The sequence below is a fragment of the Primulina tabacum genome, chromosome 9 (assembly GCF_025594145.1).
Source record: "Primulina tabacum isolate GXHZ01 chromosome 9, ASM2559414v2, whole genome shotgun sequence".
Taxonomy (NCBI): Eukaryota; Viridiplantae; Streptophyta; class Magnoliopsida; order Lamiales; family Gesneriaceae; genus Primulina; species Primulina tabacum.
The window spans coordinates 35677368-35697212 of NC_134558.1; the positions used below are offsets into that span (position 1 = coordinate 35677368).

Consider the following 19845-nt stretch of genomic DNA (forward strand, 5'->3'; position numbering starts at 1 on the left):
CCGAACTTTTAGTTTTTTTTTTCGAAATCAAGTTTTGATTAAAAATTAATATAAAAAATTAAGTTTTAATAAACTTTATGTCCTTAAAGAAATATAAAGTTCAGTTTTTACCGTCTAACCTGATTTTTATACTAAAACCGAAACCCAACCAATTAACTGATATTTTAAATTTAAAACTGAAAGTCCGAACTAACCAAATCGATTTTTTGAACTAACTCGATTCAGTCTATTATTTCGATTGAATCTGTATTTTACTTATAGTCTTAATTTATGTAAATATATACTTATGTTATTAAACTTGACTAGAAGAAGTTTGGACCGAGAGAACCGATTTGTCTGAATTTATTCCCTTATGTGAAAAATAAATAGAAGCTTTTAGAATTTTCATTAAAAAACCCTATGGCATTTATATATTGTTAAAGAAAAGTCACGTGCAGTCACCAACAATCCGAACAAAGACTTTGGAATCGGTTTGTTGCTGCCAATCAACGTGCTTTGCTTTTTTGACGTACACCAATACAACAAATCTTTTACTCGCCGCCGTGTCCCCCCCGAAATCACGTCTATTTATTGACAAAATCTGCTTAAACATTCGATCTGAGGTTTTCAATCGATCGAGATGAGGATGGAAACGAACAGCGATTACTACGACGGTGTAGAAATCAAAGGAGGCGATGCTATTGTGCCCAGGCCGAAGACGAAGATCGTGTGCACGCTGGGACCGGCGTCTCGTTCTGTTCCCATGGCGGAGAAGCTTCTTCGCGCGGGGATGAACGTTGCTCGATTCAATTTCTCGCATGGATCTCACGAATATCATCAGGAGACGCTCAATAACCTCCGCCAGGCTATGGACAACACAGGCATACTCTGCGCCGTCATGCTCGACACGAAGGTTGTGACGGTTATTTGTTAGATTCTTCCATATTTTTTTAGTCCTTTTTGTTTGATTATCTGTTTGTTTGTTTTATATGTTTCGCTCTTTACTGTTCCTCGCTCGAAATTTAAACTTAGCTTATTTCCGTTACAATTTATGCTTGTGTGCGTTGAGGTTTCTTACCAGTATTCGATTTATTTTTTCAAAAGATTCCTTCCCTTTGGTCTTGTATTAGACTTTTTAGCTTTGATTTTTGTTGTCTTTGCTTTGTGTTCTGTTGGGTTTTAAGCTGAAGGGTTAAGATAGTGGTAGTCTAATTTTTTTCCTTGTTGAACAAATGATTATATCAATCTGAAGTTATCTCTATATTTCGGTCGTATTCTAAATGGTGATCGAGGCGGCGCCTATGCATCATCTAGGCTGTAGGTGGCCTTCGACCTCCCTGTCTTTGTCTGAGGCAGTCTTGACAGCGGTCCGAGACTATCCAGCGGGTGAGGCAAGCGATCAGGCGGCGGAGGCAGCCGAGATGATGAATGGTTTTAAAATCATAATCAACTATCAAAGTCAAATTATTTTAACCATCAGTCAAAGTCAATCAATTTTAAAACTCATAGATATAATAAAAACATCTATCACCCTCTTTCTTATTTACTTTTAGTTTCAATTGTCATCCACCACCTGCCTCCGGTCGCTGTCGCCATCAGCAACCACCTTAATTATCTTGTTAGTTTGTATTTATATATTTATTTGCACTTTGCCTAGATTGTATTATATTGTATAAATTTTTTTTATGCGTGAACATTATTTAATTATATATATTACATAAAAAATTATGATTATTTGTAATTACATTGCATGATCATATATAAAATCATCGTTACCGCCTCCCGCCATTTACAACATTGATTTCGGTTAAGTATTTAAAAGTTAGCTGAAACAGCAGTAGTGAATGTTGAGAATATGAATACGTGACTTTGACGACCATTCAGATTCTTGCATAACAAAGAAATTCGAAAAGAAAAAATAGGTTTTGCGTTAGTATTTTTTAAATGTGTGTGTGTGTAACTCAAGACTATTCTACTGGAGCCATAGGGATTCCAGCATATAACCCTGGTTATATATTGGGAAAATTGTGTGGTCAAATTAAGTTTTTGAAAAATAACCTCGGTCGAACTAAATTTTTTGAAAAGTAACTCTCCCAAGTGTATTTGAATTATACACTTGAGAGGGTTGGTTTTCCAAAAAAAGTTTGGCAAGGTTATTTTCAAACCATCCCGTTATATATCATCACTGCTCATATTTGTCAGGTTTAAGTAATGTTTATTTTAATGCAGGGTCCAGAAATTCGAACGGGATTCTTAAAAGATGCCAAGCCTGTCCAACTAAAGCAGGGACAAGAGATCACAATAACCACAGACTACGACATCAAAGGTGATGAGAAAATGATCTGCATGAGCTACAAAAAATTGGCCGAGGATGTAAAGCCTGGAAGTGTTATACTGTGTGCTGATGGCACTATCACCTTCGCTGTTTTGGCTTGTGACAAAGAAAAAGGTTTAGTACATTGCCGCTGTGAGAACACTGCGGTTCTAGGTGAAAGGAAAAATGTCAACCTTCCTGGTGTTATCGTGGATCTCCCAACTTTGACGGAGAAAGACAAGGAAGATATCTTGAAATGGGGAGTTCCAAATCAAATTGATATGATTGCTCTTTCGTTTGTTAGAAAAGGTTCTGACTTGGTGGAGGTCAGAAAGTTGCTGGGTGAGCATGCCAAAAGCATCCTTCTCATGTCTAAGGTATGATCTTGTTTTCTTCGGTGCTGTAATGTATGAATCTTGGAAAATTATTTGTTATGCAAGCAACACATAATTTGTTTGAGTTTTACTAGCTTACTGATTTGGACTCTGGAAGATGATGCGATTATAACTATGTTAATGCTTGGTTTTATTTCTTATGTTTCCAGAGTGTTATCTACAAATATAATTTTTGAATTGCATTAGAAATTTACATTTTTTGTTTTGTTTGAAGCATGCATGTTAAATTGATGATGTTTCTGGCCGGGCTTTGCCTAGAGAGGCAACTAACGTGTGCTCTTATTTTCATATTGGGTGTCTTTCTATAGGTTGAAAATCAAGAAGGGGTGGCGAATTTTGATGAAATCTTAACCAATTCAGATGCCTTCATGGTGGCTCGTGGTGATCTGGGAATGGAAATTCCAATAGAGAAGATATTTTTGGCTCAAAAGGTGATGATATACAAGTGTAATATCCAAGGAAAGCCTGTTGTCACTGCAACACAGATGTTGGAGTCAATGATCAAGTCTCCAAGGCCCACTCGAGCAGAAGCCACAGATGTTGCCAATGCTGTTCTTGATGGAACAGACTGTGTAATGCTCAGTGGTGAAACTGCTGCAGGAGCTTATCCAGATCTTGCGGTCCGTACAATGTCCAAGATTTGCATAGAAGCTGAAAGCACAATTGACTACAGTGATGCTATTAAACGAATCATGGCAAATGCTCCAGTTCCCATGAGCCCATTGGAGAGCCTTGCATCATCAGCAGTTCGAACAGCTAATTCAGCTAAAGCAGCTCTTATTTTGGTCCTGACTAGAGGAGGCAGTACGGCAAAGCTGGTGGCTAAATACAGGCCAGGCATGCCAATTTTGTCTGTGGTGGTTCCTGAAATAAAAACTGATTCATTTGATTGGTCATGCAGTGACGAATCTCCGGCAAGGCACAGTCTTATATTCAGAGGACTGGTTCCTGTTCTTTGTGCAGGATCTGCAAGGGCTTCTCACGAGGAGTCAACTGAGGAAGCCCTGGAGTTTGCTCTTCAGCACGCTAAAACAAAAGGACTCTGCAAGGTGGGAGACGCTGTCGTGGCCCTTCACCGTATTGGGACCTCGTCTATCATTAAGATTGTCACCGTCAAGTGATGATGGGTGACAATGATAGTGAGTTTTAAATTTTGATGAGCATCTAGCCGTTGATTCTTGCTTATGATATTTACACTCTGAAGGAGTAATAACACGAACTTTATATTTAAGTCTTTACTTCTGCTTTAGGACAATATGGATTGATGCGTTGTCCACCATATTCATCAAGCCTACTGGGCTGAACTTTTGATGTAATTTTGCAATAATTATCGAGTGAATCTTGAAATATATGTGGAATTTACACTAGGCATGAGAGATGGAACGCTACTTTTCCCACCTTTTGTTTGCTTGGTTGCTATATGCATATGGTGGTGATGCATAAACTAGTGAATGTCTTTATTGTAAAGCAAACCTCAGAAGAGTGACAAAATTGTCATTTAAACAGTTAATCTCATTAGTTGTTTGAAATAGTCTTTAATTTCCTTGCTAGATTAAACGGTCATATATCGATCGACAATGGAGAAACAGGACGTGGGACAAATAGAAACTCAAAATTGTATCATCGGCAATAAATCCATCCGACCAAAACAAAAGTTGTACTGTATGCTGTGAAAGGTTTATCATTCAAAATTTATTTCAAAATCAACGTGTGGCATCCTCACTATTATTTTTATATAGATACTTGATCTGTTTTTAGAATCAATGGTATATTTATTTTAAACCAAGTTTTCAGGGAAAATATATATACTTCGAAGTATGCGTGTTTCATGCAAATCTATATCAAATTGATAACAAACAGTTTCAGCGCATGAAACAATAGGAACATATCAAATCAAGTCGGTAAAATATCTAAAAAGCTTGTGATTAATAAAGATTTATTACACTCTTCCAAACGCTTCGCAGCTGATCCCACAAAGCATAAAACCAAATCAGAGGAGGTTTCTCTAGGGCCAGACTCAGAAAACATTTATTCAAGACTAAGAACTAAGCAACTTAAACAACAATTACGGTTACATAAATCTCATATCTCATACAAGCAATTCTGGAAGTACACAATGATTCAGTGAGCAACGAGGGCATTTAAGCTGCATTTGATTGAATCGTCTCCTTCCCTTCAAGCATCTGCATGTTAACGAGAGAATCAATTCAGCGTAGATTTAGTCGTTCAGCTCTATGATCGTTTTATCTATATATGTTGCAAGAATATCAAATCTTGATCTACTAGAAATATTTACCATTTGGGGAGTAAGAGCTCCTTGGTGAAAACTCAGAATTCGCCCTTGAAATAGAGATGGATAGCTGGGTAGAAGAGAAGACGTTCTTCTCAGACCCATCTTCATCATTAAGATTGGACCAAGACTCTTTAGTCGTGGGCCACTCACTGAAGAAAGGGTGCACTAGATTTTGATGCTCCTGCTTATTTGGTCCCAGTGAACAAAGCTCGTTCCCAAAAACACGGTGCTGCTCCCGCTGTTTTGCCATGGTATCATTAGTAACGGTTTCAAAAGCACGTGACATGTTTTGTTGAGAAGAGGAATGGCCCAGAAACTGGGAATCAGAATTTTGCCTCAACGAAGAGCTTGAACAAACTTGGGAAGGTAAGTAACACCATGTTCCGCTGCCTGCACTAGAGCCTAAACCCAGAGAAGCTTCCGGGGAGAAATTATGGTCATCAGAATGAGAAGTTGATCCATGGAGGTAGTACCTGTACATAAAAAATCTTGTTATCAAAAAGGGTATCAGTAGGGCTGAGCAAACTTTCTCCTTGAAGGAGCACAATCTTGGTCAAATAGAACCAGAATGCACTGCTTCCTATAAAAAAAAAAGAATGCACTGCTTGATGATCTCATCAAAAGTAAATCAGTGGGGCCATGCTGGTACAGCTGAATATGCATTAAAAAGGTTAATCGCTCCAGATAGACACCAAAAAACAAACCAAAGCTTCTAGCCATGGGAAGAAATATTTATACTATATATCTCACTGTGAAACAAACCTCAAGAGAAAGACAGTTGTTTTGGAAGTCACTACTAGAGTTATGAATGCTAGATCATGATTCTTAACTTTCTTGACTAACTATTGCCTACCAGCACAACCATAAACAAAAATTTCTTTAGTTTAATTTTCAAAAGTGAGGGTGGGTATAAGAGTTGAATTTCCCCCAACACCCCAGGTTTGATATTATAAAGAATAAGAAAGTCCACTGGAATAGAAATACGGTTTGCAAGTCTTGGTTAAGTAATATACGAGCAGAGAAAATGGTCCGAGGCTAACTTCTGTTTAGAAGATGGTAAACAGTAGACGGAAAATGACATTAATTTTTATTCAAAAAATATTCACGTCCACCTACAGGCTAGGAATCAAACATAAGACCTATGTTCAAACAAACCAATGGCTCCACCACTGAACCATTTTAGTTTCAAAACTTGAGCAAAACTTTTGGCTCAGCAACAAGCTATAAGCCACAACATTAGTTTGATATAACTAAATGACTAGGCTTAACAAAAGTACCTCGAATCCTTGTTATGGATTCCATAGGGGAGAGGCTCCATCTGCAGCTTCGTCACATTTCTTCCTAGAGCCGATCCTTCAGAATTACCAACAGAATATAATGACATATTTGGAAAGCTTCCACTGCTACTATTGCTCCCAGTAGAGATGTGAGATATCGCAGTTGACAAAGATTGCGAGGTAGATTGAGATTCCACATGCTTTCTTGAACGGTTGCGACCTCGGTGCATGTGCCGCTCGCAATATTTGGAGTCTGGATGTGCATCTTTGGAGCATCTCCACTTCTTCCCATCTGTCCTTCGGCATCTTCCAGGCTCAGGATCAAATTTTTTTCCATAGTAGGAACAATAGCCCACTGCGAAATAAATACCCAAATTTAAGTTCACAAAATAAGACGGTATCAGTCTGTTATTTGTTGTCCCAAAAGAAATATTCCCAATGTGTCATGCTATATTCTGATCTCATACTATTTTTTTATGCATCAGTGACCTACGTTAGTTGGGTACAGTTTCACCCAATGTAGCATTAGTTCAACCGACAGCATGCAGACATGCCATAGCATCAATGTTTTAACAAACAAGCTGTTATTAAAGTAAGAAATTAAAAAGATATTACCCTAAAAAATGGCTACTTCTCCAATATTAAACACAAGGCAACAGCTTCTATAACAGATAAAGTATCATCAAGAAAATTACATCATCATTTACAAGTTACAACCTACAGTTGGCAAATAAACCAATGGCTTGGTCAATCTTATATATATCCACCTATAAACAGGTATTTCAAGCAGGTCAACCTTGAGGTTTTCGATCAAATATGAAAAAAGTCAACATGAGTGAAAAGTCACATTCATGCTGATACTAAAATTACCCACCATAATCAAATCCATTGTTCAATGTATTTCACACACACACACACACATACAGAGCATTGAACTTCCATTTATGTCTAAGTCAGAACAACTGTCAATATCAAGTCAAAATGTCTCTTTGAATCAAATGTTGAATGAAATCGATTAAAACAGGGTGATGATTACATGAAGGATAGTGGAAGAGACGGGAGGCAAGGGCATCAAAGCTGCGGCGAATGGGCATAACGAGGTCCGGTGGGACTGGAAGTCCAGCCACCAGGTACTTGTATATCATGGCTTGGTGTTCCAGCTCCTGCCACTGCACTGCTGTGAATGGTGGCTTATTATAGCCCCCGTAACCCACCTCCCCTACCCCTCCCCCCACCACCACGGATCCAGAAGCTGTGCCACTCATTTTTTTCTTTCAGCTCGACCCTCCTTTAAAATTGATACTTGTAAATTCAGTAATAAATAATCCTCCTCTAATTTTCTCGCCTAACCTGTATCAAGAATTGACAAAATTACAGTCAGTTAACAAAATAAGCTAAAAAAACATGCGCAGAAGTGCACGGTAGCTACTTTTGTGCACCCATTGCTTTGGCTATTTCTTTTTTTTTTCTTGTGGGATAGGAGAAAAGGGGTGGGTTCAATATGAGAAATTTCTTACTTCCCATAAAGCTGCTTCCACAAAATGGACAAGGGAAAAAGAAACAACTTTGTGTTTGGACTCGGACACAAAAAACACGTACATATGTACTGTAGCAAGCTCTAGTGAAAAAAAGCTGCAGTCAGAAATATCAAGAAAACATGAACAACACTATAAAAACACAAACAAATAGACACCATTTGCAGTGTCTGTGCAGGAGATAGACAGTGTGGGTATTCACCTAGAGCAGAGACGGATCTAGGGTTTGGTCAAACATGGGAGGAGAACCTCAGAATCAGAAAGGAGAGGGGGCAGCTGGTGAAGGAAGACAAAAAAAGATGGAATCTTTGAGTAGAGAGAGACACTACAAAAATGTGAGACTTAAATATGAGAGAGTGTTGGTCACCTCAAAGTTCACAGTATAATTATAGGAACATTTTCTTGGTGAAGCAAATAATGGAAAATGGGGGGTTTTCGGTGATAATGATGAAGAAGGTGGGGGATATTTGTGGTGTCGATGTTGAAGGCGGCATGGAGTGGTGGTGGGAGGCAACGTGGGATTGGGTCGGGTTGGGGCAGTGCTATGGTCCAATGACGTTTGCTCATCATGTGATTTTGTGTGATGATCACACACTCTTTGAGGAGAAAATACAAATATTATTTTCGTATTCGGGTTCTCGATATTTAATTATAAATTTTTTTAGAAAAAACAAAGATTATGTTTTATAAATGATTATAAAATTTTGACATTTTTTAAATTTAATATTAATATAATAATCTTTTGACCAAGAAAAATGTTTGACCACGAAAAATTTTGCGGTCAAGATATCGTGATGAAGATTAAGATTCACACGTATCCGTCCATTCCTGAAGCAATTGAAGTAGCAAGCTAGTACGCGTGATTATTGTGGCATTTGATTTGTATTTTCGTAATATGATGTTTCTTGGTTTTTGATTCTCTGGGGATACCCAGTGTATTTGTAATATTAACTTTTTACCCATTTTAATGAAATCAATTTCATTAAAAAAAAAAAAGATAATCATATTGAGAAGTAACCCCAAATAGAGATAGTTGAGTAAAACACATCTAAATTAGTTGTCTTCTTGGAGGTTTGTTTTGTTATGTTATTTTCAGACATCCATTTCTCAACCGGTTATATGAAAATCAAATAAATTATCTCTTTTAATGAACTAATTATCTGTTGAGATTTGAATCTACTTTGAATTTCTGAACTTAAAATATTCATCTAAACGTGGAATTCATCATTTCCATGAATTTATAAAACTTTTACATCAATCTTTTTGTTCGAACGAAGATTATATATTGTTTTTAATTTAAAAATGCAGAGTATTTAACTGCAAGAGAAAGATTAAGACAGTGTACAAATCAAGTAAATATGCTTGAGTTGTGGGTAATTCTTGTTATTATTTTTGTGGTTTTTGATGATGATTACCGATGTAAACAAAAAGGTTCAATGTTTTATTTTTAAATGACATTTTGGTTCCCTTTTAGCTGAATAGATTAAAATATTGATTAAAGACGCATCTCTCAGACACTCACAAGCTCCACAATTGCGTGAAAGGCAATCTAAATTGTACTTTTGTAAAGGTTACACATAACCATGAGCCACGTTGAGGCATCATATTTTTAGCTGTCATCCCAATTGGGCCGTTGTTGGGATGCAACCCATCAGTGTTTCGTTCGATTCCAGTTTGTATAAAAGTTTAATGTTATTTGTTAATCGATCTGCTGTTGTTTCTTTTTGTGACACTTTCATTTCTTCAGTGTATAAATCTGATGAGGTTAGAACCAATGACCTTATCATAGATTCTGTCGTTTCAAGTAGAAGTCAGAGAGACGAAACAAACGTTGTCATTTAGACACTTCACACAGATGTACTTACGAAAACTTTGTGTCAAAGATATATATTTTATAAATTATTTACAATGTGATTTTGATAGTTAAATCTCAAATTGCCAAAATAATGGGAAATTTTATTGGATTTAACCACTTAGCAACGAACGACCTAAAAAGTACATGAGATTTATTTCTATTTTAATATTTATTTCTTTTGAAAATAAAAGATAAATAATAATCTCAAAAAAAAAAACAAAAAAAAAAACTAAAGATAGATAAGGTAATAAATTAAATCTAATCGTAAATACTTTAAAAGAAGCTAACGGATAACATTATATGTGATAACTTTGATTTTCATTTGTATTGAATCTCCAACTTCTAGTTGTTCTTCACATTTTATTATTAGTTGAGTACAAGAATAAACGTCAGAACAAGCGTCTCTTGGTCCCGTCTACCTGCGTAAACTGTAACTCCATGCTAGAACAACCTTGGCATCTATTCTATACATGTCAATTTGCACAAGCTTGCTGGGAGATATCCTCCGGAAGTCAATTCATCTCCCCACGAGATCGAGAAGTTTGATGAATGGTTCTTTAACATCCTGGAAAGGTTGGATGTGGAGAGGAGGCGGATTTTTGTAATGATTCTTTGGGGTATCTGACACTTACGTAATGAAAGAGTCTGGAACAACAATTCACCATACGTAAATCGGATTATTACATACGTCATTGACACACTTAATGAATGGCTTGCTGTAACTGTAAGAATGGTAGAAAAACTGCCAAACCAACAGCCGAACATTAGCACAGATGTGGTATGGAGGAAACACATGGAAGATTTCTTCAAGTGTAACGTGGATGCGGGTTTTGATACCGACGAAAAATCATTTGCAGTTGGCATGGTAACAAGGCACTCAAATGAATCCTTCATAATTTGCAGAACCAGCCTCTGCCATGGAACAGCTCTGGTAAAGGAAACAGAAGCAATCGCAATCCATGAAGTTTTAAGCTGGATAAAAGACATGGGCTATGACAAGACAGTAGTGGAAACAGACTCAAAGATATCAGCAGATGCAATCCACTCAGACACATCAGATCTCACTGAATTTGACCTCACTATAACATCCTGACGTGTTATCACTAGGAATCAGAGTTCGTTTAAAGTTGAACACGTTAGGAGACAAGCAAATAGAGTCGCTCATACATTGGTTAAAACAGCTCTCCAACAAACTTGTTTTGGTATTTATGTTGTATTGTCAATCTCTATTTGCACTATCATTATGAATGAATATAATTATCAAGTTGAAGTGGGATAAACGATAGTGGTTGATTTTTTTTTTTAAAAAAAAAAACTTAAAATAGATATTAGTTGTAGCCTGTAATTATTATTAATTGATGGGATAAATGATGCTGGTTGATTTTTTTTTTTTAAAAAAAACTTAAAATAGATATTAGTTGTAGCCTGTAATTATTATTAATTGATTATTATTACTCCCAACCTGGCGATGGTTTGTTTATTATTGGATGCCAAGTCAGTGCTCGACAGCTTTTTCCGACACTTCCACTAATATACACACACACACACACAAGCAAATATTCCGCTCTGTAAACAATTTAACTCTCCTTTTTCTCTCTGTGTCCGGAGCCATGAGTCTCTTTGGCCTTGGCCGGTAATTTGCTGAATATTTTTCATCTGGGTATTTTTTTGAGTTGCATTTGGGTATTGTTTGTATTGTTCTATGATTGCTTTATTTGTGTCAGATCCGCCCTTTATTTGCTGGAATTCATTTTGTTGTTGATGATGTTGTTAACTCTGTCGTGTTTTGATTTTCTCGATGCTTGACATCCGGGTTTTTATTGTGTAGTGCGTGTTTTCCGCTGTTTTAATAGATGGTTAGATGATTTTTCAGCTTCAAAGAATAATCTTTTTATAGAAAGTAAGGAGCGTAATGACTAATGAAGACTGATCTCGTGTAAAAGGATAAAGGGGTTTACTTGGTAGTATATTTGATTCACCATAGCTTTGCCTTGGGTTTTTGTTGTCCTGAGAATAATTTGTATCATGGCACAAAATACTAGATCGTGAAGGAAATGATTTGACTGTAGCATGGGTTGTTTTCAAGCTTAAGTGGTAGGATCCAGGAACCTATGCCTCTGAGTCCAATTAAACTTCTGTTATATATTCAAATCACGGTGATTATTTTTACTGGCAAGGTGTTCATTGACAATGTTACTCCATCTGTGGCAATTGAATTGTGTTTGAATATAAAGGAACCATTATTTCTGTAGATGTAGTTTCTGTGATCTCCAGCTCAAATCCTATTGTGGAGTTTGTGCAAATGTTTTCTTTCCGATTTAACTGTTACCCTCCATTGTGGTCAATTTATTTACGAGGGTTGGCTTGGTATTTTCGGACAGGAATCAACGGACATTCCGCCCTAAAAAAAGCACTCCATCGGGGAGTAAGGTGTGGGTCGCTTACTTTCTTTGCTGTTTAAACTTTACTTACGTGGTCCTCCCACCCCTAACAGTGTTTTTCATCTGCCTTTTCTGTATCTCAATTCTTTACTGTTGTGAAACTAGCTGGATGAGTTCTCCGATACCCTTTACCTCTCAGCAGCTTCTGCTTTTTCCTTGGCATAAATAGCAACATTCGACACCTTTCTGAAATTCAGAACTTTGAATTTCGATTTCCTAAACTTGTAAAATTCCATACATCTTTAAACGGATTATGTTTTGTGACTCAGTCACGTCTTAGGAATTTTTATCCTAAGAAACCTGATATATTCCTTTTTTATTTTCTTGTTATATTCCTTGTTATTTTTTAGCTCGAAGGAAACTTGATTTATTCCTTGTTTATTTTTTTGTGGAAGTACATGTGGGAAATAGGAAACATTCTTTTATTTTTTCTTTCCATTTTCCACGTCTTTTGCCTTCATATTTTTATTGATCTTACCTGTTTAATTTATCACCGCCGTTATTTAGTTTGCCTGTGATATTTTATTGCCACAACTTGTTTCTGTTGAGATTTGCATCGGCGATATGCTTCATAGCTTTTCCTGTTACTTTAGCCATCCGATGTCTTTATCTCCATATTCTCTATCCGTTGCATTATACTAGTGCATCATCAAATCATAATATTTATGATTCAGGGTGCACAGCTGAAAAAGCATATTGATGCCACATTAGGCAGTGGAAACTTAAGAGAAGCTGTGAGGTTACCTCCTGGGGAGGACATGAATGAATGGCTTGCCGTCAACAGTACCCTCTCTCTCTCTCTCTCTGTGTGTGTGTGTGTACGTATATATATATTATATACATATATATATAAATGCGCATGTGTGTGTGCATGCGCATTTAGTCTCATATGTGTGTTGATTAAAGGGTTCATCATTCAAATTTACATTCTTCCTAGTTTGGTTTCAACATATGGCAAATGCGCATGAAAATATTGATTGGATAGAAGTATTGATTTTGTGAATTTTGGGAAGAAAATCGGTGCACAGGTTAGTCAACTAAGATCAAAACTTTAGCTTAATATGTGAGACAATGCTCGATATTCGATATTGTCATGAGCAGGTCTTAATCTGGGCCTAATTCATCTCTTACTTAATTAAGAAGACTATTTGTTTATCAGTTTTAAGTTGTTCTTTGCCATTATTAGTTTCTCGTCGAATATTTCTTGGTTTGTGTTTATAAGGGCATGCTGAAATGCATAACTGACACATTGCTTAACAAGATGGCATTTTTATTTTCCCATCCAAAGCATCAGTCTAAGGATTGAATATGAAAAGATTGATTATTCTTTATATTCAATTTCAGCCGTAGATTTCTTCAACCAGGTGAATTTGCTTTACGGCACCCTCACAGAGTTCTGTACTCCAGAGAAATGTCCTACAATGTCTGCCGGTCCCAAGTATGTCTTGATTATTTTGGTTACTCATTGCTAAGCACTAGCCTTTTCATCATCAGCCATATCAATATTACTGCTGATCTTTTCCTTTTTGGAGAAACCAGTCTGTAGGAATTTTTTTTGGTTAGAAATATCTCACCATTTGAGAATATGTTTGATTTTTTAATGCAAAATATCTTATAATTTTAAAAATAGTATATTTGGTTTAAAATCTAGTAGAAAAATAATTATATTTGGGAGCAGAAGTAAGTGCTTATGAGAGCATAATGTTTGGTTTTATTTTAAAAAATGGAGCAGGAATGGTAAGAAAATGAAAACAAGCATACACCTAGTTTCAACTCCAACTTTTTTGAGTTTAGTTCTATATTTCATATGATCAATTATATGAAAGGGGAACAATACTTACCTGCTCGTTATATTTATGCAGGTATGAGTACAGATGGGCAGATGGCGTGCAAATCAAGAAACCTATTGAAGTTTCTGCTCCTAAATATGTCGAATATTTGATGGACTGGATTGAAACCCAATTAGATGATGAGTCTATATTTCCTCAAAAGCTCGGTACTAATGATGTTTCAGTATATCTTACCACAGTTATTACTCAAATATGAGTTGGACCTTCAATCCTCTAAAAAGAACCAACATTAAACCTACCTTTCACGTGCTGGTGATATGTACCCCTCTAGTAAAATGGTTTTTTCTTCTTTTCTTATTGATAAAAAGTCACGTTTATCTCTCCATTTTAACATATCATCAAATGATTTTTTTTCCACGCTGGTTTGCATATTCTTCATGGATGATTGTCATATTTCATTCCATCTCTCTCTATGCTTTTCTTGTTTTTATCAACACTTCTTGTTTTTATCAGCGCTGAATCTGACTATAAGAAATTACTGCAGGGACTCCATTTCCTTCAAATTTTAGGGATGTCGTGAAGACCATATTCAAACGCGTATTCCGTGTCTATGCACATATATTTCACTCTCATTTCCAAAAGATTGTTAGTCTCAAGGAGGAGGCCCATCTAAATACCTGTTTCAAACATTTTATACTCTTCACATGTGTAAGTTCTCCAAGTTCGTGAAACCTTGTTTATCGAAATCTTTTCCTTGGTTCTTGAGTTTACTTTTGTTATGCAGGAATTTGTGCTGATTGACAAAAAGGAACTTGCCCCGCTTCAAGAACTTATAGAATCCATTATTCCATATTGAACACGTTTTGTGCTTGTTATTTGAACTTACCTTTATGTATAGAGAGAAAATATGTGTTTGCTGACTGTTACATACCTCATAACAACCTTAGTACCTACGGCTTCCTAGATATGATGATGGATTTGAGTTACACTTGTGTGGGAATGTTGAAAAAAACCCGTAGTCGTGTTGGATTTTTTGCAGCTATTGTATCATCTAAATGTGAGAATTTTGCTGCTTGTTTTCTCATGTACCCATGAACTCTGTATTAGAGACTAAAATCATTGTGTGGCTTGTATCAACATCACTCTTTCATGTCAGCTCATGCATATAGTATTCTAAACCCAACAGATCTATTTTTCATGGTCGGATAATGTTTCGAGAATAGAACATTGTGGCTTAACCAGAATAAAAAATCTCCTCAATCTGACGCTCAGTCTTCGATTACAAAGGTATTGAATTAACATTTCTTTTGTGAGAGACTTGAATCTTTGTTTTTTGCTTGTTTTGTTTTTGTTTTCCAGTTATTATGAGTTTTTGTGTATTTCCTCATCTCATATCTTTTATTATTGATACAGGTCGTCCTCGTAAGATCCCGAGTCTAGATAAAGACGATTTTTAAAATTTCATATTGACAAGAGACCATGTTCATTTATATACATATATTGACAGAGTTAGACATATTCGCACGGCTTTTCAGGGCAGAAATGAAATCAGGAAAAGGAATCGACATTCTTCTTCAGATTTGTACAACTTCACACATATACTTTACATCATTCCATTCATGTGAATTAAATTTAGGTGCTTAACTCCATGTATTCGTCCCTAGTCGAATTTTTTACGCTAAAAAACTAAAATGTTCCTCCGGAAAAATGTATACTTTATTATTCTCACCATAAATTCAATTGAAGCAAATTTTTGCACGCATCAAAATGCCATTTTTTTCATCTGATGCGGGGTACGTTAGAAAAAGGCTCTGGTTTACTCGCATTTCTAGGCTTATTTGACAGTGGTGTCCCGAAAACATTCCAGAGTCTTAATGTCTCATCACCGGCAGCAGACACGACGGTTGAGCCATCCGGGCTCTGTAAAAAACAATGACAACAAACGGCAAAGAGAAAAAAAGTCAGCAATCTATGACCAATAAGACTGGGATCCAGGAATATTGCAGGATAAAGACAGGAAGGGATCCAGGAATATTGCAGGATCTATGACCAATAAGACGGGATAAAAATTCATATTTTAATTCAAGGGGCAATAGAACCCGTGCTAGATTAGCCTATACAACAAAGATTTTGTATAAGATCCACTCGTACCTGATCCATACTTAGCACTCTTGATGTGTGACCATAAAGCTCTGCAATCTTAACCATAGAGGAATACTTCCAAAGTGTAAGCTGATGTTCACTAAAGCCATGAGCACTCAAAAGTTCGCGTTCATTTGAGTTCCACAACAAAGAACAAACCTGTGAGCCTGCATTAACCGAGTTCAAGCACATCCCAGTATTTGTGTTCCAAAACTTTATGCACTGATCTCCTACACCCCCGCCTGAGGCAAGAAGGTTGCTTTGAAAAGGGCACCAAGAAAGAGCTTTGACTGCAGAAGAGTGGTCCTCGAGGCAATGAAGCCATTGATTCGAAGAGTTTGAGTTGGCCATTGAAATGCTCCATATGTATACTAAATTGTCATTCCCCCCACTTGCTAATTGCAGGCCTGAGGAACACCATTTCAAACCGCAAATCTCTCGGTTGTGTCCCATATAAGTTCCAATATTGTGAGATCGTATTCGTACATCGTTGTTGATTATCATACAGTCCAATCCTCCTGATGTTAAGATGTGATTGTTCCAATCAAGTGAACCTACCCTTAACCGGTGTCCTCCTTGAAGGGTTCTCAACTGTATTTAAATGGAAAGAAAATGACAGAAGAATGAGTTTGAAAAAAGTAAACAACTAAAATGACAAGTCAGCAAGGAGCAAAAGACAAACTCGTTTAGCTTACTGCTTATAGTTTACCATAAATATCACTTGAAAAGACAAAAAAGAAGCGAGTAGTTGACATCAGTTTGCATCGAAACAACTAAAAAACCTAAGAGCACTAAGTTTGACAGGAAGATGCGAAACATTTAAGTTTAACGGAACACAAATTATTAATACAATGCAAAATATAAAGAAGAGAGCATACTAGCCGAGTAGCCAACGAGTCCCACAGCTGGACATGGGAATTATTGAAGCCAACAGCAATGTGTCTCCCATCTGGTGCCCATCTAACACTCGTTACCGGCCCAATATCATCATCAATAGATAGAAGTTCAGAAGTAGAGCCATTCGTTGGATCCCATAAATATACTGTATTTCCTAAGGCAATGGCAACAAGATTGCTGCAACTCCAATCTAGAAAGTTCATATAGAAGTCATCTATGATACCAGGAGCATCCAAAATCCTTTCCGGGGACTAATAATCAAACAAAATGGACTAAAAAATTCAGCAACACTGGAAAATAACAAATAAAACAGACCACGAAAGCATAAAAGCGAAACTTAAACGGGGAATTTTTCACCTGAGAAATATGTCTTTTTCGCTTAACTAATTTTTTTTCTTGGATAGGTGAGGATGACCTGTGAATATTCTTTGAAAATGGCGGTGCCTTATTCCTGTAAGCAAGGATTCTTGTTCTATTCACATTCAAAATCTCTGCAAGATGCTTCCTGTAAACTTCTTTGGATGGTGAACACGGATCGGTGTTTTCCTTTTCAATTTTTTTACTGGTGAGCATGCAACGAGCAAAATCAAAATCGATAGCTGATCTATTTGGGATGAATCTATCCAACTGCCATTTCAGAAAAGGGAATTCAGTTTGAGTTCTCACAGCATTATTATTATTGCTGCCAGTTTATACATTGAAATATCGGTTTATTATTCAATCCTATGCAGATTATAGCCAACTAATAATACATTATAAAATCCAGAAAATAGAGGTAAAATTTTCTTGTTCTGTTACAAGTAAACTTTAAGCAAATGCATATATATCATTTCTGCTAATATATTTTTTATTTTACCTTCACCCCATATCAAGAGCATCTTATAACCGTGAAACTCTCCTTTGAAAAGAAAGGTAAACATAAAGCAAAATTCTATAACAAGCCAAGATTAGCAAAGCTGTTGAAGCATTTAAAAGTCATAAAACAACTTAACCAAAATGGCAAGTAAAATGTATTTTTCTGTACATTTCAAAGCAGATATATGAATTAGGAATAAAGGTAAATACTCTAATTTAGTAATTTACGAAATTTTGAGAAATAAACTCAAGGATAAAGAACACTATAATAGACCATTACCATAGAAAATCGATAAAATTTCAAGACAGAAAATAAAAGATCAAATGCACACCCAAATTCAGGAAACCCAGCACAGCAATAGACTTAAACAAAGTCAAGAAACCAAATCTATGAAAAGAAACACAATTCAAACACGTAAAAAATAAGAAAAGACATGGCCCGACATTTTCGCGGGAATTTAACTTTTGAAGCATTTGATCTGAGAGAGGGATTCTTGATCCCTTAATTCTTCTTCCTCCATCCATAAAACAAGATTCAGAAACAGCCCACATAACCTCAAACACAAAGGCTAGTAACAACGTTTCTCCAAAGAAATAATTAAATCACATAAGAAATTATGTTACAGCCCTAAAACAACAAAGAACAGGCGAAAAAGAGGGATTTTGGGTTTTCTGCGAGGAAAAAATAGAGAAGAAGAGATTGAGAAGGCCTTTGTGGATGATCAAGAAGTTGTTGGGAAAATAGTCTGGCAAGCAATTGTAACGGCTATCTATTTATTGTTCGGGTTATTTCGGATCCGGGTTTGAGAATATCTCATTACCCGCTTCAGAGCCCAAACCCACAACTTTGTATCTTTTTTGTGCTATTCCAATTTGATATTTTTTTTTAAAAAAAAAAATACTACAAATCCAATTTTTGTAAAATATACGTCCGTTTATTATATATTAAAATAATTAATTTTTATTTATGATAATTACCCCACCACTTTTAAGATGTCGTGAATCAAATCGACGCTTCTCAGATGAGGATGAAAAAATGAAATTTAAATGATTGTCCATGTGATCACAAGGACTCCTTAGTTGACTCTGATAATCGTCCTTGAATCTCATACATCAATAACTCAATCATCTCAACACTCGTTAATGCATCTTCAAATGATACTAGATTATTGATTGTACACGATCAAACAACTCTAACTTTAACAATCTCAAGAAATGTCTCATCTTAGCATGATCATTCATAGCAACATGTGACCCCTATTTCAACAAAGCAGAATACTGAGACTCATACTCAGCAACAAATATACTACATCGTCTCAACTTCTAAAATTCTTTGTTTCTTTTATCCGACTGCTATAGAAAAATACTTATAAAAGAAACGAGATGAAAAACATCACAATCGACAATACGACCATGGGCTCTTAATCCAGCTTCAGTCGTCTGCCACCACAATAGTACATTTCTCAAAAACTGTAATGTAGCCAATCATAACCACACAGAGCTAGCACAATGAGAGGTAACAAGTATCTACATTATCATCTCAATACACTCCTCCGCTCGCTTCTCAATCTCAGTGTTATCAAATCTCAGCAGAAAATAATTACTAAATTGTGTCAAACTCAACTTATCAGACAATAAAGGTTTCTCTGCAAGTGCCTATCCCATTGGAGAAGGTGTCAATGGATTCATCGGCCCATGCTCTCTTAAACATAACATTTAACAATTACAATCAGATGATCATCACATCTATCGCACAAAACACATGCAGCTAAAGAACAAACAATCGTGCCAAAAAATCATCAAAAACACGTCAAATGCACAGATACACACATATAATATTTTCATCAAGTCATATAATATGTGACGTGCATAATTTATTTTATTTCCATTATATAATATATAATGTATATACGATAAAATAATGCAATCAACACAAAATTTACAGTAGTATGTTTGAGACAATATAATAATTATACAACACACAACTCGAATACGATAATAAACTATATTGCCTCGATCCACTATCAACTACACGATTTCTTTCACTAGGCACACCTATTTTTCCATCTATA

The 19845-nt window shown here is 36.1% G+C and overlaps 4 protein-coding genes across 13 annotated transcripts; 2 read left to right on the forward strand and 2 right to left on the reverse strand.

Moving 5' to 3' along the window:
• Positions 1-447: 447 nt before the first annotated feature.
• Positions 448-4037, forward strand: LOC142555608 (pyruvate kinase, cytosolic isozyme-like). Its single transcript, XM_075666562.1, has 3 exons — positions 448-892; positions 2209-2670; positions 2997-4037. The coding sequence occupies exons 1-3, from the start codon at positions 620-622 to the stop codon at positions 3807-3809; spliced, it is 1548 nt and encodes a 515-aa protein (XP_075522677.1). The 5' UTR covers positions 448-619; the 3' UTR covers positions 3810-4037.
• Positions 4038-4794: 757 nt separating this feature from the next.
• LOC142555609 (growth-regulating factor 4-like) lies at positions 4795-8326 on the reverse strand. Of its 9 annotated transcripts, none has more exons than XM_075666571.1 (6): positions 8161-8326; positions 7996-8069; positions 7295-7608; positions 6259-6613; positions 4985-5454; positions 4795-4871 (listed from the first exon to the last, which is right to left on the reverse strand). In XM_075666571.1, exons 3-6 carry the CDS (start codon positions 7521-7523, stop codon positions 4864-4866), a joined length of 1062 nt encoding a protein of 353 aa, XP_075522686.1. In that variant the 5' UTR covers positions 7524-7608; positions 7996-8069; positions 8161-8326; the 3' UTR covers positions 4795-4863. The 9 variants fall into 9 exon arrangements, with proteins under 9 accessions (XP_075522686.1, XP_075522680.1, XP_075522681.1 ...); XM_075666565.1 differs by having other exon boundaries at positions 7295-7876; XM_075666566.1 differs by having other exon boundaries at positions 7295-7890.
• Positions 8327-11121: 2795 nt separating this feature from the next.
• LOC142555612 (MOB kinase activator-like 1A) lies at positions 11122-15016 on the forward strand. 2 transcript variants are annotated; one of them, XM_075666574.1, is made up of 7 exons: positions 11122-11281; positions 12030-12078; positions 12764-12872; positions 13434-13527; positions 13952-14085; positions 14424-14587; positions 14664-15016. In XM_075666574.1, exons 1-7 carry the CDS (start codon positions 11136-11138, stop codon positions 14733-14735), a joined length of 768 nt encoding a protein of 255 aa, XP_075522689.1. In that variant the 5' UTR covers positions 11122-11135; the 3' UTR covers positions 14736-15016. The 2 variants fall into 2 exon arrangements, with proteins under 2 accessions (XP_075522689.1, XP_075522690.1); XM_075666575.1 differs by lacking the exon at positions 12030-12078 and having other exon boundaries at positions 11135-11281.
• Positions 14712-18500, reverse strand: LOC142555611 (cell division cycle 20.2, cofactor of APC complex-like). Its single transcript, XM_075666573.1, has 5 exons — positions 18218-18500; positions 17276-17545; positions 16900-17169; positions 16031-16612; positions 14712-15799 (listed from the first exon to the last, which is right to left on the reverse strand). The coding sequence occupies exons 1-5, from the start codon at positions 18323-18325 to the stop codon at positions 15659-15661; spliced, it is 1371 nt and encodes a 456-aa protein (XP_075522688.1). The 5' UTR covers positions 18326-18500; the 3' UTR covers positions 14712-15658.
• Between the last annotated feature and the right edge of the window lie 1345 nt (positions 18501-19845).

Coding starts and splice junctions, on each gene's coding strand:
- LOC142555608 (XM_075666562.1), top strand. CDS start 620: ATGAGGATGGAAACGAACAGCGATTACTACGACGGTGTAGAAATCAAA. Junction 893..2,208: donor CCGTCATGCTCGACACGAAG/GTTGTGACGGTT, acceptor ATTTTAATGCAG/GGTCCAGAAATTCGAACGGG. Junction 2,671..2,996: donor GCATCCTTCTCATGTCTAAG/GTATGATCTTGT, acceptor GTCTTTCTATAG/GTTGAAAATCAAGAAGGGGT.
- LOC142555609 (XM_075666572.1), bottom strand. CDS start 7,523: ATGAGTGGCACAGCTTCTGGATCCGTGGTGGTGGGGGGAGGGGTAGGG. Junction 6,614..7,294: donor TCTCTTCCACTATCCTTCAT/GTAATCATCACC, acceptor TTTATTTCGCAG/TGGGCTATTGTTCCTACTAT. Junction 5,455..6,258: donor ATCCATAACAAGGATTCGAG/GTACTTTTGTTA, acceptor TTTTATGTACAG/GTACTACCTCCATGGATCAA.
- LOC142555612 (XM_075666574.1), top strand. CDS start 11,136: ATGCCAAGTCAGTGCTCGACAGCTTTTTCCGACACTTCCACTAATATA. Junction 12,873..13,433: donor TGAATGGCTTGCCGTCAACA/GTACCCTCTCTC, acceptor ATTCAATTTCAG/CCGTAGATTTCTTCAACCAG. Junction 14,588..14,663: donor ATTTTATACTCTTCACATGT/GTAAGTTCTCCA, acceptor TTTGTTATGCAG/GAATTTGTGCTGATTGACAA.
- LOC142555611 (XM_075666573.1), bottom strand. CDS start 18,325: ATGTGGGCTGTTTCTGAATCTTGTTTTATGGATGGAGGAAGAAGAATT. Junction 17,546..18,217: donor AGTTAAATTCCCGCGAAAAT/GTCGGGCCATGT, acceptor CTGAAATGGCAG/TTGGATAGATTCATCCCAAA. Junction 15,800..16,030: donor GAGTGCTAAGTATGGATCAG/GTACGAGTGGAT, acceptor TGTTTTTTACAG/AGCCCGGATGGCTCAACCGT.